Raw genomic sequence first — 18,416 nt, 5'->3', positions numbered from 1 at the left:
CGGCTAAACACCCAGGTTAAGTCAAGAGAACCTGCATTATCCGACTTAAATTTGTGTCGGACTAAATAGCACGCTGAATTGAATAGCTCCGGGACTAACTTCCCAGCACAATTCAATTCCCGCTGAAACGAATCGCCCCCATAATGCGAAATGTTAACAAGACTTTTCAATGCAAGAAGTTCAGGATCACCTCCCTACTCAATACAAACAGCTAAAGCCCCACCCATATCTTTAGATATTGTCCTGAAGGGATCACATATAGGTCAAAAAGCAAAGATTGCATTTCTGAGACTTCGCTGTTAATAGCCCCTAAAATCGATCACTAATCAACCAAATCTGTATTTTTGCAGAACAAGTCTACTTAAGTGCAAGTTAATTTCTACTGTATTAGAGAAGCGCATCCCTCCCGATGGCAAAATAGTGCAGAGTTGGAGGAATGTCTTTCCTTAAGTAAAAATACTCTATAGAATCCACCCAGATTAATAAACAAATATGAAATAAAAGTGTTTGTATAAAACCTGTCCAAAAAATGTTTTTTTTAGGGCTGTAATCACTCATTTACTCAATTTTTCCAGCCAGGTGGCATCAAGAAGTAGCCGAGTGGGGGCCCAGATACAATTGCTTTGTCACAGACACAAATACATTTAAGTACCCAGATAATACCTAATTGCTTTGTCACAGACACAAATACATTTTTATGTGCCCAGATACTGAACAAATGCATTGTAAATGTTAATATTTATTTTATTAACAGCAGCCAGATACTGTCCCTACTTACTGGCTACACAGACTAGAGAGAGTGGACGCAGGAGGACCACTCTTCATTGCGCAGCGTCTGACAAGCGCATCTTTACTTTTATTTAGGGGGAGGGATCTCTTCCCTCCAGCCTGACGCTGCCCTGCCCTGTGACGCAGCTGAAATGCGAGCTGAGGCAACATCACAGTGCCAACTTCCATCCGGCATCCGTACAGGGCGCGCCGCCAATAGGTGACCGCTGACAAGGACGCATTGGTGCGTTGGTTTCTTGCTGGACGGACTGCCTGAAAAAACAGGCTGGGGAGAACACTGCGCGTACAGACATTTTCATGAACTGCATGTAATTGCCATTAATTATCCTGCCTAAAAGCTTACTAATTTAATGGTTTTACTGCAACACTAAATTAAATGTTAATGCAAAGCACATTTTATCACTGCAATCTATCAGGTCTTATAGGTCATTTGAAGAGTAAAGTAGCCTGACCATAAAGTCTCAAAAACAGCACTCTCATAGTACAGGTGGACAAAAATAATCATAGCTAGGGAAGCAAATTTTGCCTAATTTTTTCAATCCCAGGATTCGGGATTTAAAAAATCTCAATCCCCCGATTCAGTTGATCAATGAAAATAGGTCCTCAGCCTCACAGAAGAAAAAAAAAAAAGAAAAAAAACCTGACTTTCTGGTAAATCCATCTCCAATTCCACAGGGGACACTGGAGCTATGACACTGGGGTATAGACGTGGGTCGAGCAGAGCCTGGCACTTTAAGAATTGTAAAACTGTGACTGGCTCCTCCCCCTCTAGCCCCATCAGTCTCAGTCAAAAAAACTGAGCCCGAAAGGAGATTGAGGAAGCACCGTACTGAAAAGGAGAATGAGAAACTAAGGAAGAATAAGGAGCACAGCGGAGAGCCAAACACACTGCGCGCGTCATACCGGCAGTCACACCATAATCAACAAACTGCAGCAAGTAGGTGCAGAAAAAACAGCAACAGCTAACTGAACAAAAACAGACAAGCAGCGCTGGGAGGGCGTCCAATTTCCCCTGTGGAATCAGATTTACCATTAAGTACCAAAATCCAGTTTTCTCCATCATCCACTAGGGGACACTGGAGCTATGACACTGGGGACATCCCAAAGACCCCATCATGTGAGGGAGAGCGCTGAGAAACTTGCAACACTCTATGGTCAAAACTAGAATCAGAGGCCGCAATAGGTATCAAACCGATAAATCTTCACAAAAGTATGCAGGGAGGACTAAGTAGTCGCCCAACAAAGTTGAGAAGTGGAGGCCCCCCTGTGCGCACCCAAGAGCGTGTAGAATGCGCAGCAATGGATACAGGCGGGGGGTAGAGAATTGGACAAATAAGCCTGACAGTCAGGTGAATCCATCTCACTAAGGTCTGTTTTGATGCCGGCCAACCCCGTTTTGCTGCATCATAAAGGACGAAAAGGGCATCAGATTTACGGATCCCTTCAGTGCGAGTCACATAAACTCGGAGAACATGCACCACATCCAGAGGGGTGCGAAGCTCTGGATGAATCCTTTAGTGTCAGAACCACAATAAGATGATTTATGTCGAAAGCCGACACAACCTTAGGCAAAAAGGACATACAAGTCCGCAAGAACGCTCGGTCATCATGAAACACCAAATAAGGAGATCAGCAAGAAAGAGCTCTCAGTTCTGAGACATGTCTAGCTGAAGCAAGTGCCAGCAACAGGACCAATTTCCAGGTAAGAAATTTCAATTCTACTTCATCTAAGGGTTCGAAGAGCATGGACTGAAAAAAGAAAAAGTACAAGGTTAAGGTCCCATGGGGAAGTAGGCGGAACAAAGGGGTGCTGAACTTGAAGCACCCCTTTGTAGGAAGGTCTTAACCTCTGGAAGCAGCGCCAGACACTGAAAGAAAACTGATCAAGCAGAAACCTGCACATTGAGGGAACCCAACCGAAGTCCAGCATCCAAGCCTCTTTGTAGGAAAAGGCGGCAAGGTAAATGGAAGGAAGATGTGGAAGAACCACGCGACTCACACCAGGACACACAGGATTTCCAAATTCTATGGTATTGTGCCGAGGTGACCGGCTTACGAGCCAGAAGCATGGTAGGAATCACCTTACGCAGAATACCCCGACTCCCTAAAAAGGCTGTCTCGACAGCCAGGGCAGAAACAACGCGTATGCTCCTACTGCCCTGGGTTCCCTCATCCTGGAGCAATACAGAGGTAGTTGGTGATCGTTCCTGGAGGCCATGAGGTCTATCTGTGGTTCGCTCCACCTGAACACCAGCCGCCAGAAGACCTCGGGATGAAGAGCCCATTCTCCCGGATGTACATCCTGCCGTCTGAGGTAATCTAGTTGTCCACTCCCGTGATGAAAACTGCTGAGATAGTTGGGACCTTTCTTTCTGCCCATTTGAGAAGGTCTTGCCTCTCGCAGTGCCATGCGGCTGCAAGTCCCTCCTTGGCGAATGATATACACCACAGCTGTGGCGTTGTCCGACTGAGCCTGAACTGGCGTACCCTGCAGCAGGGGAGCCGCTGCGAGTAGAGCGTAATAGACAGCTCAGAGTTCCAGGACATTGATTGAAAAGAGACGTGTCCAACATCCCTGGAATTAGTTGTTCAAGGTTACTGCTCCCTAACCACGGAGGCTGGCATCCGTGGTCAATAGCGTCCAGATGGTTAACTAATGCCCTTCCAGCGGGTGGTCCATTTTGAGCCACCAAAGCAGGGAGACGAGTCTGCGGAGACAGGACAGAGTTACCAGATGATGCATCTGCAGATGAGACCCGGACCATTTTGACAACAGATCCAGCTGGCACATCCTGTAGTGAAACCTGCAGAATTGGATGGCTTCGAAGGACGCAACCATCTTCACTAAAAAAGTCTGTATTGATACACGCTTGGATTTTAGGACTAACCGGACCAATTCCCGGATAGCCTGGGGCTTGTCCAGTGGAAGAAAAATTCACAGTAAGACAGTATCCAAAATAATCCCCAGAAACTGAAGATGTTGAGATGGTATCAACTGAGACTTCTGGAAAGTGATGATCCAGCCGTGTTAAATGAGGTACTTGTGCGTCAGAGCTACATGATCCATTAGACTTTCCATCGACAAGGCTTTAATTAGCAGGTCTACCAAGTATGGAACAAGGTTTACGCCTTGTGAGCAAAGATTGACAATTACCACCATTACCTTGGTGAAGACCCTGGGAGCAGATGATAGGCCAAACTGCAGGGCCTGAAACTGGTAATGGGAATCCTGAATCGCAAAGCGAAGAAACGCTTGATGGGTTTCCAAATGGGGATGTGCAGATACACATCTGATATCCAGAAGACCATGTCACCGTGGCTAAAGAAATACATTTGTCTAGCTCGGGCCCGAACAGGATGTCACCAGTAAACGGAAGCCCTTCCACAGCCCGCTTTGATTCCACATCCGCCTGCCAGAAGCGTAACCACAGAGATTGACGAGCGGCTGCTGAGGCCGAAATCCTGGAGCCTACCTCGCCAATGTCGCGCAAAGCCTCTCTCAGGTATACTGCAGATCCCTGTATATGTTCTGCAAGGTTGCTGAGCTCCGATCTAGGGGTATTAGATCGTAGACCCTCCGCTAGCTGCTCAGCCCACTTTTCTACCGCCTTGTTGATCCAACAGCCAACTAGGGCCACTGTCTAAGTAGGGCTCCTGCTGCTATGTAGATTAACTTAAGAGTGATTTCCATCTTGCGTTCGGATCCTTCTTTCAAGGTCGTAGCTTGGTAGGGTGGTCTTCTTAGTAAGGCGAGAGACTGAAGAGTCCACTGGCAGAGGATTTTCCCGTTTACTCTGATTCTCTAGAGGAAATGGATACAGAGACAGAAAACGGCACAAAAGTGGAAAATTTTGGTTGCTTCCAGGCAGCCACCATCTGTTAATCTAATTTTAGGGAAACAGGAAAGGTAACAGTGGATTTAAAGTTTCTTAACGAACAGGTCTGCGTCCACTGATTCCTAAACTTCTGTATCAGATACATGAAGGACCTCACGAACGGCGAGGATCAATGCCTCCACTCCTCTAGCATTTCCCCTTCCTCCTCTTTCTGTAAAGAATCATCATCCGATTCTTCCTCTGACTGGAGAACCAGGGGAAGCGTTCGCATCCTGGCCTGTTGGTTAATGCCGAAATTTGATGGTCTGGAACTCATCATCTGAGCCAAACTATCGACTGAACGGGTTAAACCCTGAGCCCCTTCATTAGCTAAAAAAGAGGGATGGGAAGTACAAGCAGCCTCCCTTTCCCTTCTGGAGGCAGCTAACTCAGAAGTTAAATCCGCCATAACCCCTGTAAAAGTCTGCATCCAGGATGGAGGGATATTCACACCCTGATGAGCAAGAGAGGGTTCTGAATCACACGCTTTGCATAGGTAAGAGTCCTCTGAGCGTGCATGTGTAAATTTCTTCTTGCATTTAGAGCAAGCAAACAATATTTGAGAGGTAATTTCTGCTGCTTTAGCTGCCATTTATGCACTCAAAACACACAAAGCCTGAAGTCAAACAGCCTGACGCAACAGAACAGTTAATGGAGACAGGATTAGAATGAGAGGAGCAATGTCACAGACAAACTCCCACCGGAATGGGGCTTAAAAACCCCTACGTTTTATCTGGCTCCCCTGCGACAGCGGCAATACAGCAGAGCCTGCAGCACCCGCGTCCCAGCCTTCCGACAACGGTAAAATGGCGCCGCTCCTTGTGCTGAGCGTGCTAATTGACGAGAGAGGCAAGGAGACAGGTAGTGCCTGTATACGTAGAGCGCTAAAAATGGCCGTCTGTAGGAAGCTCCGATCCACTCCCCCCCCCATCCCCCCCGACCCAAGCTGCATTGTCTGTTGTGGTGGGCCTCACTGAGGTCTCATAGGGTTTCCTTGTTAGGGCACCGGCAGAAGTAGTCGTGGCGGTGCCCCCCTGGCGGCTCCCTCATAGCAGGCAGGCTGTCGCAGAAATCAGCTTGCCCGTCCTCATTAATAACATGTTTTAAAATTAATAAAAACAAAAAAATAAAATCCAACAGGGCTGGAGACAGCCCACAGTGCTCCGGCTCTTTTGGGCACATTCAGGATCCACCCATGACTAATGAGAAGGTTGTGAGACTCTGATGTTCTGCAGCAATTGGTCCCTGGAATGGGCCTTCAGCAGAAGATAGTCCAGGTAAGGAATAATAGTGATCCCATTTCCGAAGGATACTCATCATCACAGCCATGACCTTTGTGAATACCCTGGGGGCTGATGATAAGCCGAAGGGTAAGACCTGAAACTGGAAGTCTAAGTTCCGAACTGCAAATCTCAGAAACGCCAAGTGAGGCGGCCAGATAGGGGTGTGAAGGTAGGCGTCCTTGACATCTAGAGACACCATAAAATTCGCCTTCCACTAGGCCCACAATCACTGACTGAAGGGACTCCCATCTTGAACTGGAAAACCCTTAGGTAGGGATTGAGATCCTTCAAGTTCAGAATAGGTCTGACTGAACAGTCTGGCTTCGGAACTACAAAAAGACTGGAGTAAAAACCTTGTCCAGTCTGATTTCCGGGAACGTGGACCACTAATCTGGTGGACAGAAGCTTGTCTATAGCTTGCTGTAAAACGACACTGTCGTTGGAAACTGGCAAAGCTGTGGTAAAAAACAGAGGAGGAGGTTGAAACAAAGTCGAGCTTGTATCCCCGAGTGATGAGTTCTCGGACCCAAGCATCCGTACAAGATTCCGTCCATACTTCTCTGAAGTCCCGGAGACTCGCGCTCCCACTCTGGGGTCCGTCATGCACTAGGCTTGGTAGTGGACTTAACCTCCTGTTGAGTAGAGATTGTTGTTGCCACTCTGCCCTGACCTCTGGAACCACGGAAAGTTGATGGTCCTCCTCTGGAGCATGACAGGACCGAAACCAGGGTCGCGAGTAAGGTCTTCTAGGGGGAGGAGCTGCTGCAGAAGGAAGATAAGTAGATTTCACAAGCTACAGGAGGAAAATCTACTTATCTAGTTCCATTCACGGGAAGTGTGTTATTTGGAGCGGAAGTGTTTCCACAGCTTTCTTTGATTCTGCGTCCGCCTGCCAATGTTTAAGCCACAGCACCCTACGTGCTGCAAAAGCTGAAGTTCTGGTGGCGATATTGCAAACGTCTTTGGACGCTTCTCCAATGTATGCCACAGCTTCACCTATATGCTCTGCTAACGGAATAAGTTCTTCCACCGGCACCTGATCTCTCTCATTCCATCATCCAATTGTTTTGCCCAAAGCTCAATAGCTTTGTTAGTCCAGCAGCTTACAATCGCAGAAGGCAGAGTCACCCCTGCAGCTGTGTAAATGAACTTGAGAGTGTTTTCCTATCTCCTGTCAGATGTGCCTTTCAAAGACGTGGCCCCAGGAACTGGTAGCGTAGTGTTCTTAGACAGCCGCGATACTGATGGAGCTACTGTAGGGGGGAGTCTCACAAGATTTTCTGTTATCTGCCGGAAAAGGATAAAAAAAGGATAATAACCGCTGGGAAATTTGAAATTTTTTAACCAGATATCCCAAGCGGACGTTAGAAGAGAATCCAGCTCTTTAGAGACCGGAAAAGCAAAGGTCTGTCTTTGTTTCTTTAGAAAGAAAGACTGTCGAGCAGGACCTGTGTCCTCCTCTTGTATCTGCAATACCTGTTGGATTGCAGAAATTAAAGCCTCTGTCCCCTCGGATACCAGCTCAGACTCCTCCTGGAGGAGTTCTTTAGGCAAATTTGGAGCATATTCACCTTCTTCTAAATCTGGCATATTCTCCGGTTGGAGATTGGAGGTCTGAGGGTAACGGGGGGAGGGGGGGAAAGAGGTAAAAGGTCTGGAGTTGATTCTAGGTGTGACATTTGCATTTGGAATCAGTTGCAAACCCTGAGGTGTGTAATACACGTTCTACTCCTCTCTGGCACGAACTAAGACTGTTCTTGGAGCTGGGGGGGGAGAGGGGGTGGGGGGGCTTTTCAGCCCGTCACACTTCAAAAAAAATGTAAAGTGCCAGCTCCCACTTAGCACTATACCCCCACTGTCTTGAAGCCTCCAGTGTCCCCTAGTGGATGAAGGAGAAAGGTTGGGATGCAATCGGGAAACCGGCTGACGTGATCCCGACAGCCGGCTTCCCGACTGCTTCAACCCGGTGTGGGTTACATGACAGGCGTCTATTTTCATTTTCCAGACGCCGGGATACAGGCACCCGGATCGTAGGGATGCCTGGCGTCGCGAGCAGCCAGCTGCGGGGGGGGGGATTAGAGGGTTAGGCAACACGGGGGGACTTAGGGTTAGGCAGGGGGGAAGGGGAGGTTAGGGCTAGGCACCCCTAAGGAGGGTTAGGTTAAGTTGGTTATTACTTACCTGAGGACGATCGGGATTTCCAGCGCTGTCGGGCTGCAATTGCCGGGAATCGAACCGCCGGCCGTATTTCATACAGATTCCGAAAAATTATAGATCTAAAAACTTTCATGGCTACTGCCAGCTAGTCCAGCCCTCACCCCCCCCCCCCCCCCGGGCCCACACTGATAAGAACTTGTGCATCTGACACAGTCACACATTGACTCATCCTCAACCAGAAGAATTACAAACACAGCAATTTTGCAGAGTGCAGGGCCCTGACTCCCACCATGGTCCTCTCAAAGTCACTCCAGTCCTCAAGCTCAGGCAGAGTTTTTGCCTTCACTTTGCCACCCACAACAGACTCCACACCTAATCCTGCGGGGTGGACGCTGCTGTAGGCTGGCGTGAGGCTGCGTAGCGAGACCCCTATGACGTCAGACAGTCATAGAAGGCAGAGGGGAAGTATATGAGCAGTCGGAACTAGTGCTCAGCGCTGCCTGGGCTGAAGAAAGCTGCGCAGGAGCCTGTCGCAGAGGCCACAAAGTTAAACCCGAAATTCCAGGGATTGGAGGCACCAGTCCCGGAATTTAAAACTCCGACTTTTGGGCTCTAACCCCCGGGATCCCACCGATCCCAATCCAGGGATTGGCTTCCCTAATCACAGTATATCAAGAGAACAAAAAATAAAAATGAATTCAGACAGGCTTTTAAAAATCTATAAAACATTAGTTATTGATTATATGGCAGCAACCCAAGAATTTACAAAAATGGGACTAACCTCTCCGTAGATTCGAAATGTTCCACTATCTTCCTCTAATTCGATAGCGGTAATTCCTGGAACCTTCCTGGCTTGCTGGATGTTATTTCCATGTGTGCCTATTGCCAGTCCCATTAAATCTTCTCTAACAATGAACTCTTCATGAAATGCTGCTGCAAGTTGCTTTGTACACTAGAAACATATGCATATTAGAGATATTGGCACTGTTTAAGTGCTAATAAAATGTCACATATATGTACTATAACAAAATGCATAAGTGTTGTTTAAGCACATTACTAGCAGGCACTCAGTTTATTATAGAAAGAAATATGCTTCATGAAATGGAACACAAGTGATTTCTTAATATCCAACTCTACCCACTGACATTGCAGTGGTTGCATTTGCTCAATGGGTAAGTTTCAGTCAGATACACATCAGTAATAAACCATGAAAGGGAAAAAAAAAAAAAAAAAATCAGTTACTTTTTAATTATCCGATGGCATATAATTGAAATCAAACTTACTTCTAAATGCTTGGTTGCCTCTTCATTCCTTGACATAAGCATTAGCTTTGTGCGAATACTGCGTAGATGCATGTCACTCAGTATATTTACTCGCTTCACTGTTGCCTCACTAGCAGACTTCAAAGAGGTAAAAGAAAAAACACGACATTAATAGTGCCTCTAAACTGCTAAAGCAGTAAACAATGAAACTATACCATGTGCATAAAATTCAACCACTCAAACTAGAGATCGTCAAAACTGCAGTCATACATTTTAAGCTGGGTACACACTGACAGATATATTGACCAATCAATTGATCGGCCAATACATCTGGTGAAGGATGTCGTTCACAGACATATCACGTCGGCTGTGCTGCACAGCCGATGTACAGATATATCTGCAGATAATCTGTCCATCGGCAAGTGTGTATGGGCGATCAGCCGAACGCTCGTACACACGCAGAGGCCGACGCAGGGAGGGGTTCGCGGCCCGACTCCTGGCCAGTGGCACCCGCAGCTGCCTGGAAGAGGATGGTCATTGTGTATATGAATGACCATCATCTACAGACCTTTATATGAGTACTCAAGACACATGCATCTTGCAGTAGCTTGATGTGAAATCACAAATTCCAGCTTTGGTAATTGTTCAAAATATTAATCTACAAAATAAACATTGCTAGGTTAACAAAAAAACAGAATTCAAATATTCTGTATGTTGAAGTTTCAAATTCTAAAGTTTGAGAAAAATGCAGTACTTTGCCAGTCCATCTTCTACAAATACAGGATACATTCCTTCTTATTCATTCTTGTAGTTAGCATATAAAATGATCTATCCAAGGAGATCTTTAAAGTATTTTTTTTAGCCAAAAGCTGCATTTAGTCCCAGATAATTAACTCAGCTCTAATGCTTCCCCCATCCAAGTAAACGTTACCCAGCTCTGAGCCTTACAGTTGTCCTATATACTTATAATGAAATGCCCAGGACTTGTGTCAATATTAATTTTCATTACATGCATTTATCCCCATTTTCATGCATCCCAGGTTTTTAACAGGTTATTATTCAAGTCTGTTAATTATTTCACTATATTGATGCTATAACCATGTATGGATCTATTACGCTAATTTGGGTATGTCTCTTTAGATTGGACATTATCCTAATGAATAGCGGTCTGTAGTATTTGTATCTGTATTCTTTTGTAATTTGGAAAAACCCAATAAATAGAAAAAAAAAAAAAGCCAACCCTGGCTGTGGCCAAGATAAAGGACTGAAAAATAAAGTGATGGGACGGAACAGCAAACCCGAATAATCATGACGACACGCTCAGACTGGAACATGTAAGTGCGCGTCCTTGATGTTCATTGACACCACATTTTTTAAACCATGCTGTTGATGGACGTCATTGACTACTTATTGTACTTATCAACCCTGAACAGAATGTTTAGGAATTTCTGGTTCAGAACAGGTCAAAAGGATCACCATCCAGTTTCTTGATCAAATAGGGAAGGAAAAACTCAATCCTTTCTGAGACTTATAGTTCTGCTGCCATTATCTCTCACCCAGGCAACAAGTGTTCCAAAAAGCTAAGCAGACAAGCCCAACAATTGGGAGTTCCCAGGTGGGCAGTCCTCCACAGGGAAAACCTACTAATGGAGGTCTGAATCCCTGCTTTCCCATTGCAATAAAAGTAACTACATCCTAGGGGGTAAATTTACAAAAGTGAGATAGTTTTTAGAAGTGGAGATTCTAGCTATTATATTCTAGAACAGTGGTCGGGGAACAGGGGTAAATTACCCCAGATGGGGTAAAAATTAAAATCCTGGGGGTAATGGACAGACAGCCGGACATGCATATTCATATGCATGCCCGGCTGCGCCGCAGGGAGGTCCTAAGCCGGAAGCCCGCTGAGATATTACCAGCGGGCGCCCGGCTCCTTCCCTGCAGCGCCGCGTTAGCCAGAGTCTGGAGTTCTCTTCTGAACTCCAGCTTCCGGCTCTCTCCATGCGCACTATGGGAGAGACGTCATGACGTCTCTCACATAGTTCCAAGGAGCAGCCGGGCGGACAGGACGGCGGCAGATGCAGGAGCGGGGATTGAGGTGTTTTTTTTTTTTTTTGTACAAGCGGCACTACAGGGGCACTACTATAGGATTTCCTTCCTTTCAAATCAAGGGGGTAACGTCAGCGTATCTAAATATATTTTGGGGTAAAAGGTAAAAAAAAAAAGTTCCCTGACCCCTGGACTAGTTAAATGTTAAGTAGAATCTGATTGTTTGCTATAGGCAACATCTCCATTTCTAAAAAAAACCTCTCAATTTAGTAAATATACCCCTAGGACTTTCGGGTGTAGGAACATTGCCAGGGAGAAAATAACGCTCTCCCAGTGACCAGAAATATAATTTTGCACATTTTAAAGTTAAATTTTAAACAGACAAGAGTGCACCAAAAACAGAGATACCTTTCTCTCCCTTGTTTTTGTCTTCAATACATAACTCTAGTGACCTTCAGCAGAACCGCATATTTGTCAGACTGATACAGTACTTTTGTCTTAAATATCTGGTTCTCATAAAAAAAAAAATGTATAACCATCTGGTCCCCTTTTCCCTTACATTAGAAGAGCTTCAGGCCAAACAGGACTCATTAATCCCCCTTGAACTAAGTGCACAAAGGCAGGAGGACACAGCGTGCCAAGAGTTATATTCTATCCTCAATGGGGGAAATTCAATTAAATTCAATGTTGAAGAGCGTCGGGAATAAGTTCCCGGAGCTATTCAATTGGCCACACTATTAAATCACGATTAGAGGATTTCTGCTTGCACCTTACCTAAGATGAGAACAGAAATAAGACTAAACTAGTGCAGAGATGTTAGTTTCAGGCTTAACAAGTTCGCTAACAGCATCGTGGCTGGCACTTAAGACTGAGAATGCAGGTTACCGCATCTGAACACCCGGCATGAGGTGCAGAAAAGAGGATTTTTGGGTACTTACCGTTGAATCCTTTTCTCCGGGTCATGCGGGGGGATACTGGACCATGGGGTTGTAGCTGGGACTGCAGGAGCTGGCACTTAAATTAAACCTGTAGCTTTAACCATAAGCTCCTCCCCTCTGCAACCCCATGATGTCAGTACAACTTCAAAAGTGTCTATCTACCTTGGGCTGCAGAGCAGCCCCAATCCATGCCGAACTCCTCAGGCACTTAATTTACACTGACATGGGGTTGCAGCAAGGAGGCGCATAGGGTTAAAGCTACAGGTTTAATTTAAGCGCCAGCTCCTGCAGTCCCAGCTACAACCCCATGGTCCACTGTCCCCCAGCATTGAGGATAGAGAAAACTGCATCTTCTGGACTTAAGTGCAGGGCATGACGGGGACAATTGAATAACTCCAGGAACTCATTCCCTGAGCTATTCAACATCACATTTAATTGAATTGACCCTCATGAGTCCCATAACAATGGTAGTTCCCCCAGATACCCTGGACTTAATGATTTGTGCAGTGCAGAAGAGTTGCTGCTTTTGCCGGAATTCAAAAACACAACGGCACATTGACGGATTCACCCGTATGTCGCTACTAATTGAATTGTCCCATTAAAGTGACAAGTGACTACTACTCAATAAGCAAATGTGTATCAACTACAAGTGCTCTCTTTTTAATCTATTGCCATCACTACGTATCCACTTATATCCAATGCACAAAATGTAATGAAACTATTTCAGTACCAAACACGATCTACCTTTAACATCCAACTCTGGCTTTTATTTTAAACTGGCAGAAAGAAAATCAACTTCAAAAATTTATATCAACACAATTTCTTACCAGTATAATTAGTTGATTGGATTCTGTGTGAAAATATACTCGACATGCTCCTACGGCTTTCTTGAATTCTTTATGTACACTCTCACTAGCACACCTGCATTAGAAACAAAGGGCATTCTTAATACATGCTATTTAACTGTACTCAGATGCCCAAAATAAGCATCAGATACAAAAATTAACACATCCCAAAAAAAAAATAACACTTCGTAGACAAATGCTGATTTATGACTGGCCTATGTAAAATCAGAAACAATAAGTAAATCAAGACCAAAAAGCACTATTAATCTGGAAGAAAAAAAAAAAAAAAATGATATATCTACTGTAGCATTTCCAGCACCACTTCACAAAAAAAATAAAAGATTTCCAATGAAAAGAAGTTATACAAATTACTGTTACTGGGGGATTAGAATGTGTACATAATTTTAACATTTAAGAGAGGGAGAGGGATACAGAATGAGACGGAGACAAAGAACATTCCAATAAATCTAACCATGGACAATAACCTCTCATAGGGCTGAATTCAATTCAACGCAAATTGAATAGCGCCAGGAAGGAGCTCCCGAAACTGTTCAATTAAGTGCGCTGTTAACCCTGGCTAAGGATATCTTCTCACATCCCTCCTGGGGTTTTCTGCCCTTAGCGCCACGGAAGCAGTATCTCGATGGGCAGTTTAGTCGTTAAATGACTGTTCTCACGACTAAACACCATGTTTAAGGCGCGAGAACTGGCATTCTCCAACAAAACAGTGCGCTGAATGCAATAGCTCCGGCAGCTCCATCCTGCTGCTATTCAATTCTCATTGATTTGAATCTAGCCCATATTATTTATAAATATAAATGTATGTATGTATGTATGTATGTATGTATGTATGTATATATATATAACTAGTTTATTTTTTTACTTGATCATAAGTTTATAACAATTCATTTCTTAATTGTATATACAGGTTGAGTCTCCCATATCCAAATATTCCGAAATACGGAATAATTTTAGCATGACTGAGATAATGAAACCTTTGATTTTTGATGGTTCAATGTACACAAACTTTGTCTAAGGGACAAATTATTAAAAATACAGTATAAAATAACCTTCAGGCTGTGTGTAGAAGGTGTATATGAAACAAATGAATTTCATATATGTACACAAACTTTGCTTAAACCACAAAATTATTGAAAATATTGTATAAAATGACCTGCAGGCTGTATGTATAAGGTATATATAACACATAAATGCATTCTGTGTGTATATTGGGGTCCTATTCCCAAGATACTTCATTATGAAATGCAAATATTCCAAAATACGGAATATTCCGTTATCCAAAATACCCCTGGTCCCAAGCATTTTGGATATGGGAGACTCAACCTGTACTATAGAATGAACAGGGTGGGGGTTAGTTAGTAGAGTGACAACTCACGCTTCTCTCAGGTCCTCAGGAACATCCACCATGCATTTAAAGAAAGAATTCTTGGTCACGGGCTTGTTCTGGTTTACAGGCCGAAGCCGCTCAAACGTGACAATTTCATTGTAGGTCGCATCACAAGCAGCATATTCAATTACATAAAACTAAGGGGGAGGCAAAAACAAACAATGAAGACATCCAAGTTGCAATTAACACATTTATATAGTTAGAATAAATTGTTACTACACTAGATTGCTGTGTGTCACATTGCTGCATTAGATGACCTAAACGTGAGTAACAGTCCTCGCTAAATTGCATTATAGACAGATCTGCTCTGAGGCTTGGCAGCAGTGGGATGTGCCAGGCCAAAGAGCATGACACAAGTGGATATGAGCATTAAGTGCTATGCTCATACTCGCTTATAATACAGCCACTTCTACAAGGAATGCCTCAATGCTAAAGAGCCTCTCTTATGATCACACTAAGCAACACTATTTAGTTAGTGCAAGGGATTGGAAAAAAAAAAAAAAAAAACCTATAATCCACTACAAATAAGATAACCGAATTTAGTTCTAGGACTTATCACATGTAATATAAATTGGCGTTAATACAAAAACCCTACATCCATTCTTTACTCATTTTGAAGGACCAAATCTATTCACATAATATGAGATATGGTAAGAACTTACCCTTGTTATCTCTATTTCTACGAAGTCCATAGGGTTCCACAGGATACCTTGGGGTATAGGTGTGACGTCAGTCGCAGGGCACCAAAGAGTTAAGCTTTCAGCCTCCCAGGATGCACTAGGTCCCCCTCCTATACCCCGCCCCCGAGCCAAGGCACCTCAGTTAGTTACCAAGCCATAGGCCGGAGGAGGAGAAGGAAGAGAGAGAACAAAGATCTGGACACATACAAGAATCACATTCTCACCAGAGGGAGACGGAAAACCGGTGACCAGAGCAAAGCCCATCTGCAGCACAGGTGCGACAGGGCGGGAGTCCTGTGGAACCCTATGGACTTCGTAGAAATAGAGATAACAAGGGTAAGTTCTTACCATATCTCATATTTTCTACTTCAGGGTCCATAGGGTATCCACAGGATACCTTGGGGATGTCCCAAAGCAGTATCCTTTAAGGGTGGGGACGCTCCTGTGCAGAAAGGAGAATCCGCCGCCCGAAGGAAGCATCCTGAGAGGCGAAGGTGTCAAACCTGTAATACCTCACGAAGGTATGGACAGAAGACCACGTAGCAGCCTTGCAGATCTGAACTGCCGAGGCACCACGTCGAGCTGCCCACGAAGGACCCACAGACCTAGTGGAATGAGCCTTCAGAGAAGGAGGGACCGGTAGGCCTTCATGAAGATAAGCTTCAGAAATAGCCATACGGATCCAGGCTGCCAAAGTTTGCTTTGAAGCAGGCCAACCCTTTTTACGGAAGCCAAAGAGGACAAACAAAGCGTCCGACTTCCTAAACGAAGAAGTGCGGTCAACATAAGTCCTTAAGGCCCGCACAACATCCAAAGAGGCCTCACCCACGGAAAGACCCGGTGAGTTAAAGGCCGGAACAACTATTTCCTCGTTAATATGAAACTGGGAAACAACTTTGGGAAGAAACTCGGGCCGAGTGCGGAGCACTGCCCTGTTCCCATAAAAAACCAAGAAAGGGGGTCTACAAGAAAGAGCCCCTAACTCAGAAACACGTCTGGCCGAAGCAATGGCCAGAAGGAAAACAGTCTTAGCTGTTAGCCATTTAAGATCCACTGAGCCCAGTGGTTCAAACGGCGGTCCTTGGAGAGCCCTCAGGACCACAGCCAAATCCCAAGGCGCCACAGGTGGAACAAAGGGCGGCTGAATGCGGAGAACACCCTGCATAAAGGTGCGCACATCCGGGATTGTAGCAATCCTACGGTGAAACCAGACAGATAGGGCCGAAACCTGTACCTTCAAAGAAGCAAGGCGAAGCCCATGATCTAGTCCCGCTTGCAGGAAGGCGAGAATCCGAGACAGACGAAACTCCCGCGGTGCATAACCTCTCGGTCGACACCACTGGAAGAACGTATGCCACACGCGATGGTATATCCTCACGGAAGACGGTTTCCGAGCTCGTAACATGGTACGCACCACAGAGCTGGAAAACCCCCGGGACCTCAGCATGGCCGTCTCAACAGCCACGCCGTCAAAGACAGCCGAGTTAGGTCCGGGTGAAGGCAAGGACCCTGAGACAGAAGGTCCGGTCGTAGCGGCAACCGCAGAGGAATGTCCACGGACAGACCCTGAAGGTCTGAGAACCAGTGCCGTCTGGGCCACGCGGGAGCTATCAACAGGAGCGTCCCTCCTTCCTGTTTGAATTTCCGGATTACCCGTGGAAGAAGGGAGACCGGAGGGAACAGGTATGCGAACCGGAACGTCCACCGGACGGACAGAGCATCCACCAGAGACGCCCCTTCGTCTCTTGTGCGAGACCCGTACACCGGCAACTTGTTGTTGTGCCGGGACGCCATGAGGTCGATTTCTGGAAGACCCCACCTGTCCACCAGTAGTTGAAAAACGTCCGGGTGCAGGGACCATTCCCCCGGATGAACGTCCTGGCGACTTAGAAAGTCCGCCTCCCAATTGAGCACTCCCGGGATGAAAACCGCTGATATGGCCGGAAGATTGCGCTCCGCCCAAACCAGGATCCGAGAGACCTCTACGAGAGCCGCCCGACTGCGAGTTCCTCCTTGCCTGTTTATGTAGGCCACGGTGGTAGCGTTGTCCGACTGGACCTGCACCGGGCGACCCTGGAGAAACCGCTGTGCCTGCTGGAGAGCATTGAAGACCGCACGGAGTTCCAAGATATTTATTGGAAGCTCCGCTTCTGTCGGCGTCCACCTGCCCTGGAACAAGTGTGGACCCGAAACTGCTCCCCAGCCCCGAAGACTGGCGTCCGTTGTCAACAGGACCCAATTTGGAACCCAGAACGGACGTCCCTTGTTGAGGTGGGTCGTCTGTAACCACCACGTAAGGGACAGGCGAACCTCCTGGGTGAGCACAATCGTCTGGGACTTCAGAGACTGAGTCAGCCCGTTCCACTTGGACAGGATCAGGTGCTGCAGAGGTCTGGAGTGAAACTGGGCGTATTCCACCATGTCGAACACCGACACCATGGAGCCCAGTAACCTCATCGCCGAGTGTAAGGACACCCGGCGGCTGTGCAGACAACTGCGCACCCTTGACTGTAAAGCAGAGATCTTGTCCTCCGTCACGAAGATCCTTTGCTGTCCCGAGTCCAATAAGGCTCCAAGATGCAGAATCCTCCGAGACGGGATTAGAGTGGACTTCTGCCAGTTGATTAGCCAGCCGTGCCGTTGCAGCAGTGCAATGGTCAGGTCCAAGTGGCGTAACAGGAGCTCTGGAGATCCTGCCACCAATAACAGGTCGTCCAAATACGGCAACATGCGGACTCCCTGCAGCCGCAGAGAAGCCGCCATGACCGCCATCACCTTGGTGAAAACACGTGGTGCTGTTGCCAGGCCAAAAGGTAACGCCCGAAACTGGAAGTGGTCGCTGCTGATTGCAAACCTGAGGAACTGTTGATGGCGCCAAAGAATAGGGACATGCAGGTAAGCGTCCTGTATGTCCAATGACACCAAGTAGTCCCCAGGTTCCAGCGCCAGAATGATGGACCGTAGGGTCTCCATCCGAAACTTCGGGACCCGCAAAGACTTGTTGAGTGCTTTGAGGTTGAGAATCGGACGATATGACCCATTGGGTTTCTGTACCAAAAATAGATTTGAATAGAAACCCTGGCCCCTCTGGGAGAATGGAACCGCCACTATAACTCCAGCCTGGAGCATAGTG

At 46.2% G+C, this 18,416-nt stretch overlaps 1 protein-coding gene across 2 annotated transcripts in view; it reads right to left on the bottom strand.

The window, feature by feature from the left end:
• The window catches only part of FXR1 (FMR1 autosomal homolog 1), a 58,944-nt gene that overhangs the window by 13,685 nt on the left and 26,843 nt on the right, over positions 1-18,416 (bottom strand). For both annotated transcript variants that reach the window (XM_088452447.1, XM_088452448.1), the window contains exons 5-8: positions 14,592-14,740; positions 13,178-13,271; positions 9,388-9,504; positions 8,886-9,056 (exon numbers count right to left, since the gene is read on the bottom strand). In XM_088452447.1, coding sequence (XP_088308573.1) covers positions 8,886-9,056; positions 9,388-9,504; positions 13,178-13,271; positions 14,592-14,740 — 531 coding nt within the window. The remainder of the gene's footprint in view (positions 1-8,885; positions 9,057-9,387; positions 9,505-13,177; positions 13,272-14,591; positions 14,741-18,416) is intronic.

This window comes from Taudactylus pleione, unplaced genomic scaffold (genome assembly GCF_031769625.1).
Source record: "Taudactylus pleione unplaced genomic scaffold, aTauple2 ptg000037l, whole genome shotgun sequence".
In the NCBI taxonomy this organism is placed as follows: Eukaryota; Metazoa; Chordata; class Amphibia; order Anura; family Myobatrachidae; genus Taudactylus; species Taudactylus pleione.
Note: the sequence above shows the minus strand (reverse complement) of the source record. Positions and strands in the feature narration are given on the sequence as shown.